The sequence below is a fragment of the Salvelinus alpinus genome, chromosome 7, assembly GCF_045679555.1.
Source record: "Salvelinus alpinus chromosome 7, SLU_Salpinus.1, whole genome shotgun sequence".
NCBI lineage: Eukaryota > Metazoa > Chordata > Actinopteri > Salmoniformes > Salmonidae > Salvelinus > Salvelinus alpinus.
Genome location: NC_092092.1, coordinates 42,105,354 through 42,122,460, shown reverse-complemented (window position 1 = coordinate 42,122,460; position 17,107 = coordinate 42,105,354). Strand labels below are relative to the sequence as shown.

The 17,107-nt window shown below is 45.3% G+C and overlaps 1 protein-coding gene across 1 annotated transcript in view; it reads right to left on the bottom strand.

Moving 5' to 3' along the window:
* LOC139581879 (transmembrane protein 150A-like) overlaps positions 1 to 17,107 on the bottom strand; it is a 45,821-nt gene that overhangs the window by 10,569 nt on the left and 18,145 nt on the right. The window contains exon 2 of the mRNA XM_071412089.1: positions 5,114 to 5,241. Coding sequence (XP_071268190.1) covers positions 5,114 to 5,241 — 128 coding nt within the window. The remainder of the gene's footprint in view (positions 1 to 5,113; positions 5,242 to 17,107) is intronic.

Below are 17,107 nucleotides of genomic sequence, written 5' to 3'. Positions count from 1 at the left end.
CACAACAGGACAATGTGTTACTGAACGAGACTGCACTCAAAGCCAGGCTGTGGAGCACCCAGAGTTCACATAGCTGGAGATCCAGGCTGTAGGGATGATACTAGTTAGGAGGAAAATGTATTCTCTCCACCCCTCCATCATTCTACAGTCAGGAAATCAGAACTTGAGGGGGAATGATTTATAGGCTCGCTTCGCACCACAAATGTGGGCCTTGGTTTAAAGTAACAGACAGCTAGGGATGTTCTTCGGAATCAGCATGTGATGTTGGAAATGGACTGCTTGAGAAGAGATGGTAATCTACCTACAGGTAAATGCCAAAATAAAGGAACCACTTGAGTAAATGAGGGATACAAAGTACATTAAAAGCAGGTGCTTCCACACGTGTGGTTCCTGAGTTACTTAAGCAATTAACATCCCATCATGCTTAGGGTAATGTATAGAAATGCTCAGTTGCCCAATTTTTGGGCTACCATGGCTAGAAGAAGAGATCTCAGTGACTGAAAGGGGGTTCTCTAATGAGTATGGGGGTTTAAAGAGTGTGTGTGTGTCAGTGGAGGCTGCTGAGGGGAAGATGGCTCATAATAATGGCTGGAATGGTGCAACTGGAATGGCATAATGTCACGATCGTCAACGGGACTGAGAGAGGACCAAGGCGCAGCGCGTGGAAAGTACATCTTCTTTTATTTTTAAAGAAGGAAAAAAACAAAACAACAAACGACCGTGAAGCTATACAAAAATCAGTGCTGACACAAAACACTTCGACATAGACAATTCCCCACAAACAGCTAAAGCCTATGGTTGCCTTAAATATGGCTCCCAATCAGAGACAACAATAACCAGCTGTCTCTAATTGAGACCCAATTCAGGCAACCATAGACTTTCCTAGATACCTACACTCAACCATAGACACAGCTAGACTACTATACTAAACATAAACCCAACTACTCTAATAAACCCCCTAAACCTTACAACCACCCTAGACACTACAAAAAACACATACATTCCCCATGTCACACCCTGACCTAACTAAAAATAATTAAGAAAACAAAGAATACTAAGGCCAGGGCGTGACATAACCCCCCCCCTTAAGGTGCGAACTCCGGGCGCACCAGCACATAGTCTAGGGGAGGGTCTGGGTGGGCGTCCGTCCACGGCGGCGGCTCCGGCACTGGTCGTGGTCCCCACCCCACCATAGTCACTACCCGCTTACGTAGCCTCCTCCAAATGGCCACCCTCCACATTAACCCCACTGGATTAAGGGGCAGCACCGGACTAAGGGGCAGCACCGGACTAAGGGGCAGCACCGGACTAAGGGGCAGCACCGGACTAAGGGGCAGCACCGGACTAAGGGGCAGCACCGGACTAAGGGGCAGCACCGGACTAAGGGGTAGCACCAGGATAAGGGGCAGCACCGGACTAAGGGGCAGCACCGGACTAAGGGACAGCACCAGGATAAGGGGCAGCTCCGGACTGAGGAACGGATCCTGGCTGGACGGCTCTGGCGGATCCTGGCTGTACGGCTCATGGCTGGCTGACGGATCTGGCTGCTCATGGCTGGCTGACGGATCTGGCTGCTCATGGCTGGCTGACGGATCTGGCTGCTCATGGCTGGCTGACGGATCTGGCTGCTCATGGCTGGCTGACGGATCTGGCTGCTCATGGCTGGCTGACGGATCTGGCTGCTCATGTCTGGTTGGCGGCTCTGGCAGATCCTGTCTGGTTGGCGGCTCTGGCAGATCCTGTCTGGTTGGCGGCTCTGGCAGATCCTGTCTGGTTGGCGGCTCTGGCAGATCCTGACTGACGAATGGCTCTAGCGGCTCCTGACTGACTAACGGCTCTGACGGCTCGGGACAGACGGGCGGCTCTAATGGCTCGGGGCAGACGGATGGCTCAGACGGCGCTGGGGAGACGGATGGCTCAGACGGCGCTGGGGAGACGGATGGCTCAGACGGCGCTGGGGAGACGGATGGCTCAGATGGCGCTGGGGAGACGGATGGCTCTGGCCGGATGAGGCGCACTGTAGGCCTGGTGCGTGGTGCCGGAACTGGAGGCACCAGGCTAAGGACACGCACCTTCAGGCTAGTGCGGGGAGAAGGAACAGGGCATACTGGACCCTGGGGACGCACATTAGGCCTAGTGCGTGGTGCCGGCACTGGTGGTACCGGGCTGGGGACACGCACTTCAAGGCTAGTGCGGGGAGCAGCAACAGGATGCACAGGACTCTGGAGACGCACAGGAGACTTGGTGCATGGCGTAGGCACAGGTGGTAATGGGCGGGAGACACGCACCATTGGACGAGTGCGTGGAGGAGGAACAGGGCTCTGAAAACGCACTGGAAGCCTGGTGCGTGGTGTAGGCACTGGTGGTACTGGGCTGAGGCGGGGAGGTAGCGCTGGAAATACCGGACCGTGCAGGCGTACTGGCTCCCTTGAGCATTGAGCCTGCCCAACCTTACCTGGTTGAATGGTCCCCGTCGCCCGCCCAGTGCGGGGAGGTGGAATAACCCGCACCGGGCTATGTAGGCGAACCGGGGACACCATGCGTAAGGCTGGTACCATGTAAGCCGGCCCGAGGAGACGCACTGGAGACCAGACGCGTTGAGCCGGCTTCATGGCACCTGGCTCAATGCCCAATCTAGCTCTACCAGTGCGGGGAGGTGGAATAACCCGCACCGGGCTATGAACACGTACAGGAGACACCGTGCGCTCTACTGCGTAACACGGTGTCCGCCCGTACTCCCGCTCTCCACGGTTAGCCTGGGAAGTGGGCGCAGGTCTCCTACCTGCCCTCGGCCCACTACCTCTAAGCCCCCCCCCAATAAATTTTTGGGTTGTACTTGCGGGCTTCCAACCTTGCCTCCGTGCTGCCTCCTCATATCGCCTCCTCTCGGCTTTCGCTGCCTCCAGCTCTTCACGAGGGAGGCGATATTCTCCCGGTTGTGCCCAAGGTCCCTTACCATCCAATTCGTCCTCCCATGTCCAGAAATCCTGTGTAAGTGGGTCCTGTTGCCACTGATCACGCTGCTTGATCCTTGTTTGGTGGGGAATTCTGTCACGATCGTCAACGGGACTGAGAGAGGACCAAGGCGCAGCGCGTGGAAAGTACATCTTCTTTTATTTTTAAAGAAGGAAAAAAACAAAACAACAAACGACCGTGAAGCTATACAAAAATCAGTGCTGACACAAAACACTTCGACATAGACAATTCCCCACAAACAGCTAAAGCCTATGGTTGCCTTAAATATGGCTCCCAATCAGAGACAACAATAACCAGCTGTCTCTAATTGAGACCCAATTCAGGCAACCATAGACTTTCCTAGATACCTACACTCAACCATAGACACAGCTAGACTACTATACTAAACATAAACCCAACTACTCTAATAAACCCCCTAAACCTTACAACCACCCTAGACACTACAAAAAACACATACATTCCCCATGTCACACCCTGACCTAACTAAAAATAATTAAGAAAACAAAGAATACTAAGGCCAGGGCGTGACACATAAAACACGTGGAAATCATGTGTTTGATGTTTTTGATACCATTCCACTTATTCTGCTCCAGCCATTACCACGAGCCCGTCCTCCCCAATTAAGGTGCCACCAACCTCCTATGGTGTGTGTGTACTGTATGTGTGTGTGTCTCAGTCACCAGATCTCAACCCAATTAAACTTATTGGAAATGCTAGAGTGACGCCTGAGACAGCTTTTTCCACCACCATCAACAAAACAACCAATTTATGGAATTTCTCGGGGAAGAATGGTGTCGCATCCCTCCAATAGAGTTCCAGAGACTCGTAGGATCTATGCCAAGCTCTCACAGTCTCATGTAAAATTAGATGTTCAAACATCATATTTTGAAATTGTTGCAAATGTCAAATTTTGAAGTGTTTAAGGTTAAGTTTAGGCATTAACGCCGAATGATTATGATGAGGGTTAAGGTTTGGGAAAGGCTTAAAACAAAAATGTAAAAAACAAATTTTTATCGCTGGATTTGAACTTGCAATCCTAACCCAAACCTTAAACTTTACCTTAACCATTTAGAGTTAATGCCTAACCTTAAAAATTCTGAGATAATGACTAAACTTAACCTTAAGTGCACTTTCTATCGCTGGATTTGAACTTGCAACCTTTTGAATCAGAGGCAGATGCTTATGCCCATCCACCATCCATGTCCATAAGGCCCTAATAAAACAGAAACCTACTTGAAGGCATAGGTTGGCCCGTTTTCACGTCTGCCGACGTCCTCAGACATGGATAGCCTTTGAATAATTACTTGTATCACGGATGACCTGGTTGGCCAAGGAACATTGGAGCTGTTCTGGCAGCTTGTGGTGGCCCAAATGCCCTTTAAGACACTTTATGTTGGTGTTTCCTTTATTATGGCAGTTACCAGTATGTTAGAAAGAGGCCAAGGAGACCTTGTGTTGCCATGGCACCCACCTACAAAACACTTCATGCAGTTCATCAACCTGCATAGGGGTCAGCTAGCTGTCAAAGAAGCATGTTTACTAAATAAGCAGGTTTACTATACAGTACAGAGCACCCAGAGGAGACTATTTCCATTTATTTCTGGCATTATATGAAAATTGTCATGAAAATATTTTCGTAATTTATTGAACCTTTTAAATTATGTTCATAATCAAAATATGTGTAATGGGCCATGCAGCAACAAAATTCCCCCTCAGAGTTACTAAACCACACCTGAGGGAACTCCAGCTTACTGGGAACATCAAACACTTGGCAAGGCTTCAATAAAGTAATTGGAATTTACAATGCCCGGATGTAGTGAAAATCCCACAGGCTAAGATAATGATTACAAGTGCCTTTTTGAAAATAAAAGTAACTATCTACGTATGTAATACTGTAATAAAATGGTATGCAATCATACATAAAATGGACATGCTGTCTTAGTTTAGTGTGGAAGTGTGGAGTTGAATCTTGTTACTATCTACTATACCACCGACAGTAGCCTACACAGCCTATACAGTGGTCAAACCTGAGCACAGGCCTCTAACAGTTAAGCACATTTCACCTTCATCCTACACCTCTCAAGAGCTTAGTGAGAGAGATGCTCCACTGTGGAATTGACGTCACTACTGTTCTTACCTGGAAGTTGCCCACCACGATGACTCCTGCAGCACAGATCCAGCCAGTGGAGAGGCTGGCCGTGTTGAGGACACAGTTCTGGTGCTTCTCTATGACGTGGGCATACCGCAGCAGTCCTATCAACATCACTGGGGGAGGGAGGAGAGAGGGATAAGATGAAGAAAAAAACGAAGATTTTAATTTTCACCTAACTATCAAACAGAGAGAGCCACTCATCTGTTGACGGTTCACTATCAAATCTGCTAGAGCATGGAAGTAACATCAAACAAAACTCTATATGTGCCACTTGCAGAGTAAAGGACTAGGTATCCCCCTTTTAAACACTTCAAAAGGGGGATACCTAGTCAGTTGTACATTGAATGCATTCAACTGAAATGTGTCTTCCACATTTAACCCAACCCCTCTGAATCAGAGAGGTGGGGGTAGGGAGTAACCTTGTACTGTACATCTTCTTCCCAATCCACTACATATTCCCCCACTTTTGGTTGTGAGTTGCAAGATGGAAAAGATGATAGAGGGCCAAGACATCACTAGGGCCAAGACGTGCAAGCTTTGCCAAGTTGTTAAGAACTGGAAACCACGTTGTGTGCCAATTCCTAACGGCTGTTTACCAAGCTGCCCAATGAAGGCTTCTCTGCAGTCGCACAACACTTCCAAGAACAGCAAACCGTTCTCCCACAATTCCATTGGATGCACATGGTGGTGTTCACATCTGGTGTCCATATCACCACCAAGCGAGTGAGTGTGTAAAGATGTGTGTGTCGTCAGTGAGAACACGGGCTGTTCTTTGATAATACAGCGGATAATGCTTTAAAAATCCCTGTTTGGTAGTGATTTTTAGGCAAATTCACTAGTTAGGATCTACTTTGTGGTTAGTGGGGTTTCAGACATGACCATTCTTCTCATCTCATCTGAGGAAAGCTTTGATGTGTGGGTAGATCTCTCTCTGTGGGTCTAACTCCAAGAAGTTCTGGAAAACGGTTAAAGACCTGGAGAATAAACCGTCCTCCTCACAGCTGCCCTTGTCCCTTAATGTTGATGATGTGGTTGTTACTGACAAGAAGCACATCGCTGAGCTCTTTAATCACCACTTCATTAAGTCAGGATTCCTATTTGACTCAGCCATGCCTCCTTGCCCGTCCATCTCTCACCCCGTCTAATTAGACTAGCCCCAACTGTTTTCCCTCTTTAAAAAAAACAAAAAACTGTTATAGGCCTATTTCTATTTTGCCCTGTTTATCAAAAGTGTTGGAAAAACTTGTCAATAATCAACTGACTGGCTTTCTTGATGTCTATAGTATTCTCTCTGGTATGCAATCTGGTTTCCGTTTAGGTTATGGATGTGTCACTGCAACCTTAAAGGTCCTCAATGATGTCACCATTGCCCTTGATTCAAAGCAATGTTGTCCTGCTATTTTTATTGGCCAAATCTTTTGATACGGTAGACCAGGTATTCCCAAACTCCCAGGGGTACGCACAATGCCGTCGGGGGTATGCCAAATAAAAATGTGATTCACATTTTTCTTTGAATAAAATATATATATACACTGCTCCAAAAAATAAAGGGAACACTTAAACAACACAATGTAACTCCAAGTCAATCACACTTCTGTGAAATCAAACTGTCCACTTAGGAAGCAACACTGATTGACAATACATTTCACATGCTGTTGTGCAAATGGAATAGACAACAGGTGGAAATTATAGGCAATTAGCAAGACACCCCCAATAAAGGAGTGGTTCTGCAGGTGGTGACCACAGACCACTTCTCAGTTCCTATGCTTCCTGGCTGATGTTTTGGTCACTTTTGAATGCTGGCGGTGCTTTCACTCTAGTGGTAGCATGAGACAGAGTCTACAACCCACACAAGTGGCTCAGGTAGTGCAGCTCATCCAGGATGGCACATCAATGCAAGCTGTGGCAAGAAGGTTTGCTGTGTCTGTCAGCGTAGTGTCCAGAGCATGGAGGCGCTACCAGGAGACAGGCCAGTACATCAGGAGACGTGGAGGAGGCCGTAGGAGGGCAACAACCCAGCAGCAGGACCGCTACCTCCGCCTTTGAGCAGGAGGAGCACTGCCAGAGCCCTGCAAAATGACCTCCAGCAGGCCACAAATGTGCATGTGTCTGCTCAAACGGTCAGAAACAGACTCCATGAGGGTGGTATGAGGCCCCGACGTCCACAAGTGGGGGTTGTGCTTACAGCCCAACACCGTGCAGGACGTTTGGCATTTGCCAGAGAACACCAAGATTGGCAAATCCGCCACTGGCGCCCTGTGCTCTTCACAGATGAAAGCAGGTTCACACTGAGCACATGTGACAGACGTGACTGTCTGGAGACGCCGTGGAGAACGTTCTGCTGCCTGCAACATCCTCCAGCATGACCGGTTTGGCGATGGGTCAGTCATGGTGTGGGGTGGCATTTCTTTGGGGGGCCGCACAGCCCTCCATGGGCTCGCCAGAGGTAGCCTGACTGCCATTAGGTACCGAGATGAGATCCTCAGACCCCTTGTGAGACCATATGCTGGTGCGGTTGGCCCTGGGTTCCTCCTAATGCAAGACAATGCTAGACCTCATGTGGCTGGAGTGTGTCAGCAGTTCCTGCAAGAGGAAGGCATTGATGCTATGGACCACCCGTTCCCCAGACCTGAATCCAATTGAGCACATCTGGGACATCATGTCTCGCTCCATCCACCAACGCCACGTTGCACCACAGACTGTCCAGGAGTTGGCGGATGCTTTAGTCCAGGTCTGGGAGGAGATCCCTCAGGAGACCATCCGCCACCTCATCAGGAGCATGCCCAGGCGTTGTAGGGAGGTCATACAGGCACGTGGAGGCCACACACACTACTGAGCCTCATTTTGACTTGTTTTAAGGACATTACATCAAAGTTGGATCAGCCTGTAGTGTGGTTTTCCACTTTAATTTTGAGTGTGACTCCAAATCCAGACCTCCATGGGTTGATAAATTTGATTTCCATTGATCATTTTTGTGTGATTTTGTTGTCAGCACATTCAACTATGTAAAGAAAAAAGTATTTAATAAGAATAGTTCATTCATTCAGATCTAGGATGTGTTATTTTAGTGTTCCCTTTATTTTTTTGAGCAGTGTATATATATATTTTTTTAAACAGTACATTTATATTTTACAATGGGTCCATACATTTGGGTGAGTTTTTTTTCCTCGTCTGAGTATCCTCGTTTCACTGCCAAAAATAAAATTAAACCATCTAGTGTTCAGTGAAATAACAACACAATATGAAATACAGGTAGCCTAGTCAAATAATTAACATCCAATCACACTCTCTCGCGGGAAACCTTTACTCTTGCGCAGACATTTAGAAACAAACCATGACAATTTGAAAAATAAGCCACAGGAGCTTTTTGAGCGAGAATAAAGACTTTCAAGTAGTAAGACATGTATAAAAGCAATAGATACCAATTGTAACGCTCGTCCTCCTCCTCGTCTGAGGATGAGCAAGGATCGGACCAATATGCAGCGTGGTATGTATCCATAGTATATTTATTTGTGAAAGACGAACACGAAGAACACTTGACAAAATACAAAATAACAAAACGACGTAAACAGACCTGTACTTGAGAACATAAAACAAGAACGCACGAACAGGAAGGAACACACTAACGAACGAACGAACGAACGAAACAGTCTCGTGTGGCACAAACACTGACACAGGAACAATCACCCACAAACAAACAGTGAGAACAGCCTACCTTAAAACCTGTCTAGGACTGGGGTTCCGCTAGCGGAACTCCTCCCACATTCCACTGAAAAGGCAGAGCGCGAAATTCAAAAAAAAAAAGAGAAATATTTAACTTTCACACAGTAACCTGTTTGGGCTGCAGGGTCAGTATTGAGTAACTTGGAAAAATGTGCCCATTTCAAATGGCCTCGTACTCAATTCTTGCTCGTACAATATGCATATTATTATTACTATTGGATAGAAAACACTCTCTAGTTTCTAAAACCGTTTGAAATTTTTCTCTGAGTGAAACAGAACTCCTTCTGCAGCCCACTTCCTGACAGGAAGTGAGATTTCTGAAATCGAGGACTCTGTTCAAAGGCTTGCCTATAAATGGGCATGATACGTATTGGTATACATACACGTCATACACCTTCCCCTAGATGTCAAGAGGAAGTGAGAGAAGAAATGAGTGGATTATCTTGGTCTGAAGTGGAATAAATCCTCTTGGAATGAGTAGTCCGCCATTTCCTGTTTTTTCGAAAGCGCGAAGTTGGACCTGGAATCGCCTTCTGGAAAGCCGTCGTTATAGGCGAATACTATCTCCGGCTTTGATTTTATTTGATACATGTTACAATATCATCGTAAAGTATGTTTTTTCAATATAGTTTTATTAGATTATTGAAATTTATTGCGTTGTCTGCTTTTGTTCAGGATGGAGAGCTTAGCACCACTTGGCCAGTGTGCTTGCTAATTCAAGAGGGAAAGAGGTCGCTCTAAACCCAAACAAAGACGGTTCTGGACAAAGGACCCCTTGTACAACATTCTGATGGAAGATCAGCAAAAGTAGGAACCATTTTGGGATGTTATTTCATATATCTGTCGAACTGTGCTATCGCTACCGGTTGCATTGAATCAATGCTGTTGTGTGTTAGCTATTGTAGTAAGCTAATATAACGCTATATTGTGTTTTCGCTGTAAAACATTTAAAAAATCGGAAATATTGGCTGTATTCACAAGATCTTTGTCTTTCATTTGCTATACACCATATATTTTTCAGAAATGTTTTTGATGAGTATTTAGGTATTTGACGTTGGTGTCTGTAATTACTCTGGTTGCTTCGGTGCTATATCTGACGGTAGCTGTGATGGTAACATCAATGTAAAACTGATTTATACCTCAAATATGCACATATTTCGAACAAAACATAGATTTATTGTGTAACATGTTATAGGACTGTCATCTGATGAAGTTGTTTCTTGGTTAGTTTGGTTGGATCTTGGTTAGTTAGGCTGGCTTTGTGCATGCTACCTGTGCTGTGAAAAATGTCTGTCCTTTTTTCTATTTGGTGGTGAGCTAACATAAATATACGTGGTGTTTTCGCTGTAAAACATTTTAAAAATCGGACATGTTGGCTGGATTCACAAGATGTTTATCTTTCAAATGCTGTATTGGACTTGTTAATGTGTGAAAGTTAAATACTCCTAAAAAATATATTTTGAATTTCGCGCCCTGCACTTGAAGTGGCTGTTGTCATATTGTGCCCGGTGTCGGGCTTGCAGCCTGAAGAAGTTTTAACAAGTCCAATACAGCACATCATAAAACATTTCTGAAAAATGCATGGTGTACAGCAAATGAAACACAAGCATCTTGTGAATCCAGCCAATATTTCAGATTTTTTAAGTGTTTTACAGCGAAAACACAATATAGCATTATATTAGCTTACCACAATAGCCAGAAACACAAGCCATTTACCAGCAGCAAAATCAATCAATCAATCAATCAATCAATCAATTTTATTTTATATAGCCCTTCGTACATCAGCTAATATCTCGAAGTGCTGTACAGACACCCAGCCTAAAACCCCAAACAGCTAGTAATGCAGGTGTAGAAGCACGGTGGCTAGGAAAAACTCCCTAGAAAGGCCAAAACCTAGGAAGAAACCTAGAGAGGAACCAGGCTATGAGGGGTGGCCAGTCCTCTTCTGGCTGTGCCGGGTGGAGATTATAACAGAACTATGCCAAGATGTTCAAAAATGTTCATAAGTGACAAGCATGGTCAAATAATAATCATGAATAATTTTCAGTTGGCTTTTCATAGCCGATCATCAAGAGTTGAAAAACAACAGGTCTGGGACAGGTGGCGGTTCCATAACCGCAGGCAGAACAGCTGAAACTGGAATAGCAGCAAGGCCAGGCGGACTGGGGACAGCAAGGAGTCACCACGGGCGGCAGTCCCGACGCATGGTCCTAGGGCCCAGGTCCTCCGAGAGAAAGAAAGAGAGAAGGAGAAAATTAGAGAGAGCCAAGATTTTCAAAATTTCCATAAATGACAAGCATGGTCAAATAATAATCAGGAATAAATCTCAGTTGGCTTTTCATAGCCGATCATTAAGAGTTGAAAACAGCAGGTCTGGGACAGGTAGGGGTTCCATAACCGCAGGCAGAACAGTTGAAACTGGAATAGCAGCAAGGCCAGGCGGACTGGGGACAGCAAGGAGTCACCACGGCCGGTAGTCCCGACGTATGGTCCTAGGGCTCAGGTCCTCCGAGAGAAAGAAAGAGAGAAGGAGAAAATTAGAGAGAGCCAAGATTTTCAAAATGTTCATAAATGACAAGCATGGTCAAATAATAATCAGGAATAAATCTCAGTTGGCTTTTCATAGCCGATCATTAAGAGTTGAAAACAGCAGGTCTGGGACAGGTAGGGGTTCCGTAACCACAGGCAGAACAGTTGAAACTGGAATAGCAGCAAGGCCAGGCGGACTGGGGACAGCAAGGTGTCATCATGCCCGGTAGTCCTGACGTATGGTCCTAGGGCTCAGGTTCTCAGAGAGAAAGAGAGAACGAGAGAATTAGAGAGAGCATACTTAAATTCACACAGGACACTGGATAAGACAGGAGAAGTACTCCAGGTAACCAACTGACCCTAGCCCCCCGACACAAACTACTGCAGCATAAATACTGGAGGCTGAGACAGGAGCGGTCAGGAGACACTGTGGCCCCATCCGAAGAAACCCCCGGACAGGGCCAAATAGGAAGGATATAACCCCACCCACTTTGCCAAAGCACAGCCCCCGCACCACTAGAGGGAAATCCTCAACCACCAACTTACAATCCTGAGACAAGGCCGAGTATAGCCCACAAAGGTCTCCACCACAGCACAAACCAAGGGGGGGCGCCAACCCAGACAGGAAGATCACGTCAGTAACTCAACCCACTCAAGTGACGCACCCCTCCTAGGGACGGCATGAAAGAGCACCAGCAAGCCAGTGACTCAGCCCCTGTAACAGGGTTAGAGGCAGAGAATCCCAGTGGAGAGAGGGGAACCGGCCTGGCAGAGACAGCAAGGGCGGTTCGTTGCTCCAGCAGCAAAAGTTAGCGATCGTAACAAACCAGCAAAAGATATATAATTTTTGACTAACCTTGATAAGCTTCATCAGATGACAGTCCTATAACATCAGATTATACATACACTTATGTTTTGTTCGAAAATGTGCATATTTAGAGCTGAAATCAGTGGTTATACATTGTGCTAACGTAGCAGCTTTTTCCCAGAATGTCCGGATATTTTTCTAAAACTCACCTATTCTGACCAAATAACTATTCATAAACATGACTAAAAAATACATGTTGTATAGGAAATGATAGATACACTAGTTCTTAATGCAATCGCCGTTTTAGAATTCTAAAAATAACTTCATTACGACATGCAGCTTACGTTATGGCGAGAGAGCGCACAAAATCTGGGCGCAAACTAATAGTACACATGTTCGACAGATATATGAAATAGCATCATAAAATGGGTCCTACTTTTGTTGAGCTTCCATCAGAATGTTGTACAAGGGGTCCTTTGTCGGGAACAATCGTTGTTTGGTTTTAGAATGGCATTTTTCCCTCTCGAATGAGCAAGCAAAACTAGCCAAGTGGCGCTAAGCTCTCCTTCGTCACCAAACGCAAAGAACGCAACACGTCTAAACACCCCCCCCAAAAATTTAATAATCTAATAAAACTATATTGAAAAAACATACTTTACGATGATATCTTCACATTTATCAAATAAAATCAAAGCCGGAGATATAAGACGTCTATAACGATTGCTTTTCAGAAGCCAATACTGGTGACCTTTATGCGCTTCCTGAACAAACGAATTCTGGGGTCATGTCATTCCAAGCTGTCTCTTTTGACCATAGAAAGAGATTGAGACCCCATTTCACCTCTCACAGCCTATTGACATCTAGTGGAAGGCGTATGAAGTGCATGTATAGTCATAAATCTCAAGCAAAATGATAGGGAGGGCCTGGAACAGAGCCTCGATTTGAGATTTTTCACTTTCTGACAGGAAGTTTGCTGCAAAATGAGTTCTGTTTTACTCACAGATATAATTCAAACGGTTTTCTATCCAATAGTAATAATAATATGCATATTGTACGAGCAAGAATAGAGTACGAGGTCGTTTTAATTGGGCACGATTTCCCCCCAAAGTGTAAATAGCGCCCTCTATCCTCAACAGGTTTTAATATGGTTCTCAATCAGAGGAAACGTAAAACACCTGCCCCTGATTGAGAACCATATCAGGCTAATGCAATGAACCCAACATAGAAACACATAACATAGAATGCCCACCCAGCTCACGTCCTGACCAACTAAACAAGGCTAAACAAAGGAAATAAGGTCAGGAACGTGACACCAATAATAAGAAGGGGATAGAAGCGTCTTATATGGTGAGCTATCGAGTGGCTAGGACAGGCAGGCCCCATACTATTGTGGATGACTTAATTCTTCCTGCTGTCGCACATATGGCTGGGAAAATGCTGGGGGAAAGGCCAATAAAACTATACAGACAATGCCTTCATCAAACAACACTGTTTCACGACGCATCAGTGACATGGCAGGAGATGTTTTGAAACAATTACTGCTTAGCATACAAGCCAGTGAATTATATGCGTTACAGCTGGATGAGTCAACAGACGTGGCGGGCCTGGCACAGCTCCTGGTATATGTCCGTTATGTTTATGGGGGGTCAGTTCTGAAAACCACTGGAAACCAGGACAACATGAGAGGATAGTTTTAAAGTACTGGACAGCTTGTGACATCTAATGAACTTTGGTGGTCAAGATGTGTTGGTATCTGTACTGATGGCGCAAAAGCCATGACAGGGCGACATAGTGGAGTGGTAACGCTTGTGCAAGTAGTTGCACCCGACGCCATTTGGGTACACTGCAGCATCCACTGAAAGGATCTTGCTGCCAAGGGAATGCCTGACAGCTTGAAAGACGTTTTGGACACTACAGTGAAAATGGTTAACTTTGTTAAAGCAAGGCCACCTGAACTCTGGTGTATTTTCTCCATTATGCAATGATATGGGAAGCGACCATGTAACGCTTTTACGACATACCTTGCTGGTTATCAAGGGGCAAAGTATTGACAGTTTTTTTATTGAGAGACGTGCTTAAACCTGTTATGGCTGCAGCCCGACGCCGGTACACCTATGACAACATCCAGCTCAAGTGCAGGGCGCGAAATTCAAAATCTATTTTTAAAAAATATTTAACTTTCACACATTAACAAGTCCAATATAGCATTTGAAAGATAAACATCTTGTCAATCCAGCCAACATGTCCGATGTTTTAAATGTTTTACAGAGAAAACACCACATATATTTATGTTAGCTCACCACCAAATAAAAAAGAGGACAGACATTTTTCACAGCACAAGTAGGATGCAAGTAGCATGCACAAGCCAACCTAACTAACCTAGAACCAACCTAAATAACCTAGAAAAAACTACCTCAGATGACAGTCCTATAACATGTTACACAATAAATCTATGTTTTGTTCAAAAAATGTGCATATTTTAGCTATAAATCAGTTTTACATTACTGCTACCATCATAGCTACAGTCAGAAATCGCACGGGAGTAGCCAGAGAAAATACAGACACCAACGTCAACTACTAATTACACATCATAAAACATTTCAGAAAAATATATGGTGGATAGCTAATGAAAGACAAAGATCTTGTGAATAGAGCCAATATTTCCGGTTTTTGAAGTGTTTTACAGCGAAAACACAATATATCGTTATATTAGCTTACTACAATAGCTAGCACACAGCAGCATCGATTCTAGTCAAAAGGTAGCAATAGCACAGTTCGACAGATATATGAAAACGTATCCCAAATTGGGTCCTTATCTTTGTTGATATTTCCATCAGAATGTTCTCCAAGGGGTCCTTTGTTCAGAACCGTCTTTCTTTGGATCCATAACGAACGATTTCCCTCTTGAATTAGCAAGCACACTGGCCGTGTGGAGCTAACCTCTCCGTCTTGACAAAATTCTTGCGTCGCATCACGTCTAAAGTCCAGAAAAAATTTCAATAATATAATTAAACTATATTGAAAAAACATACTTTAGGATGATATTGTGACATGTATCAAATAAAATCGAAGCCGGAGATCATATTCACCTTTAACGAGGGTTTTCCAGGAGCCGAGTCCAGGTCCTACTTCGCGCCCAGAAAAAAAAAAAAAGTGCGCAGCTCTCACTCCAAGAGGTTGTGTTCAATCCCAGGACGAGATAATCAAGTCATTTCTGCTCTCACTTCCGCATGACACCCAGGGGAAGGCGTATGACGTGTTTCTACAGTCTTAAGTGACATGCCCTTTTATAAACAAGCATACACTTTCCTGTATATACACTTTCCTGTAGGCTTAGATTGAAGCGATGGCAAAAAGGAATGGTAATATAGTCCGCTATCACCTTCAGTCATTTTCCATTCAAGTTGTCAGACCCAGGTGATTTGTCATTGTTGATATATAATATATATTATATATATATATATATATAATATATATATATTATCTATATATATTATATATATATAATGTATAATATATATATTATATATACACTGCTCAAAAAAATAAAGGAAAACTAAAATAACAAATCCTAGATCTGAATGAATGAAATATTCTTATTAAATACTTTTTTCTTTACATAGTTGAATGTGCTGACAACAAAATCACACAAATATTATCAATGGAAATCAAATTTATCAACCCATGGAGGTCTGGATTTGGAGTCACACTCAAAATTAAAGTGGAAAACCACACTACAGGCTGATCCAACTTTGATGTAATGTCCTTAAAACAAGTCAAAATGAGGCTCAGTAGTGTGTGTGGCCTCCACGTGCCTGTATGACCTCCCTACAACGCCTGGGCATGCTCCTGATGAGGTGGCGGATGGTCTCCTGAGGGATCTCCTCCCAGACCTGAACTAAAGCATCCGCCAACTCCTGGACAGTCTGTGGTGCAACGTGGCGTTGGTGGATGGAGCGAGACATGATGTCCCAGATGTGCTCAATTGGATTCAGGTCTGGGGAACGGGCGGACCAGTCCATAGCATCAATGCCTTCCTCTTGCAGGAACTGCTGACACACTCCAGCCACATGAGGTCTAGCATTGTCTTGCATTAGGAGGAACCCAGGGCCAACCGCACCAGCATATGGTCTCACAAGGGGTCTGAGGATCTCATCTCGGTACCTAATGGCAGTCAGGCTACCTCTGGCGAGCCCATGGAGGGCTGTGCGGCCCCCCAAAGAAATGCGACCCCACACCATGACTGACCCACCGCCAAACCGGTCATGCTGGAGGATGTTGCAGGCAGCAGAACGTTCTCCACGGCGTCTCCAGACTGTCACATGTGCTCAGTGTGAACCTGCTTTCATCTGTGAAAAGCACAGGGCGCCAGTGGCGAATTTGCCAATCTTGGTGTTCTCTGGCAAATGCCAAACGTCCTGCACGGTGTTGGGCTGTAAGCACAACCCCCACCTGTGGACGTCGGGCCCTCATACCACCCTCATGGAGTCTGTTTCTGACCGTTTGAGCAGACACATGCACATTTGTGGCCTGCTGGAGGTCATTTTGCAGGGCTCTGGCAGTGCTCCTCCTGCTCCTCCTTGCACAAAGGCGGAGGTAGCGGTCCTGCTGCTGGGTTGTTGCCCTCCTACGGCCTCCTCCACGTCTCCTGATGTACTGGCCTGTCTCCTGGTAGCGCCGCCATGCTCTGGACACTACGCTGACAGACACAGCAAACCTTCTTGCCACAGCTCGCATTGATGTGCCATCCTGGATGAGCTGCACTACCTGAGCCACTTGTGTGGGTTGTAGACTCCGTCTCATGCTACCACTAGAGTGAAAGCACCGCCAGCATTCAAAAGTGACCAAAACATCAGACAGGAAGCATAGGAACTGAGAAGTGGTCTGTGGTCACCATCTGCAGAACCACTCCTTTATTG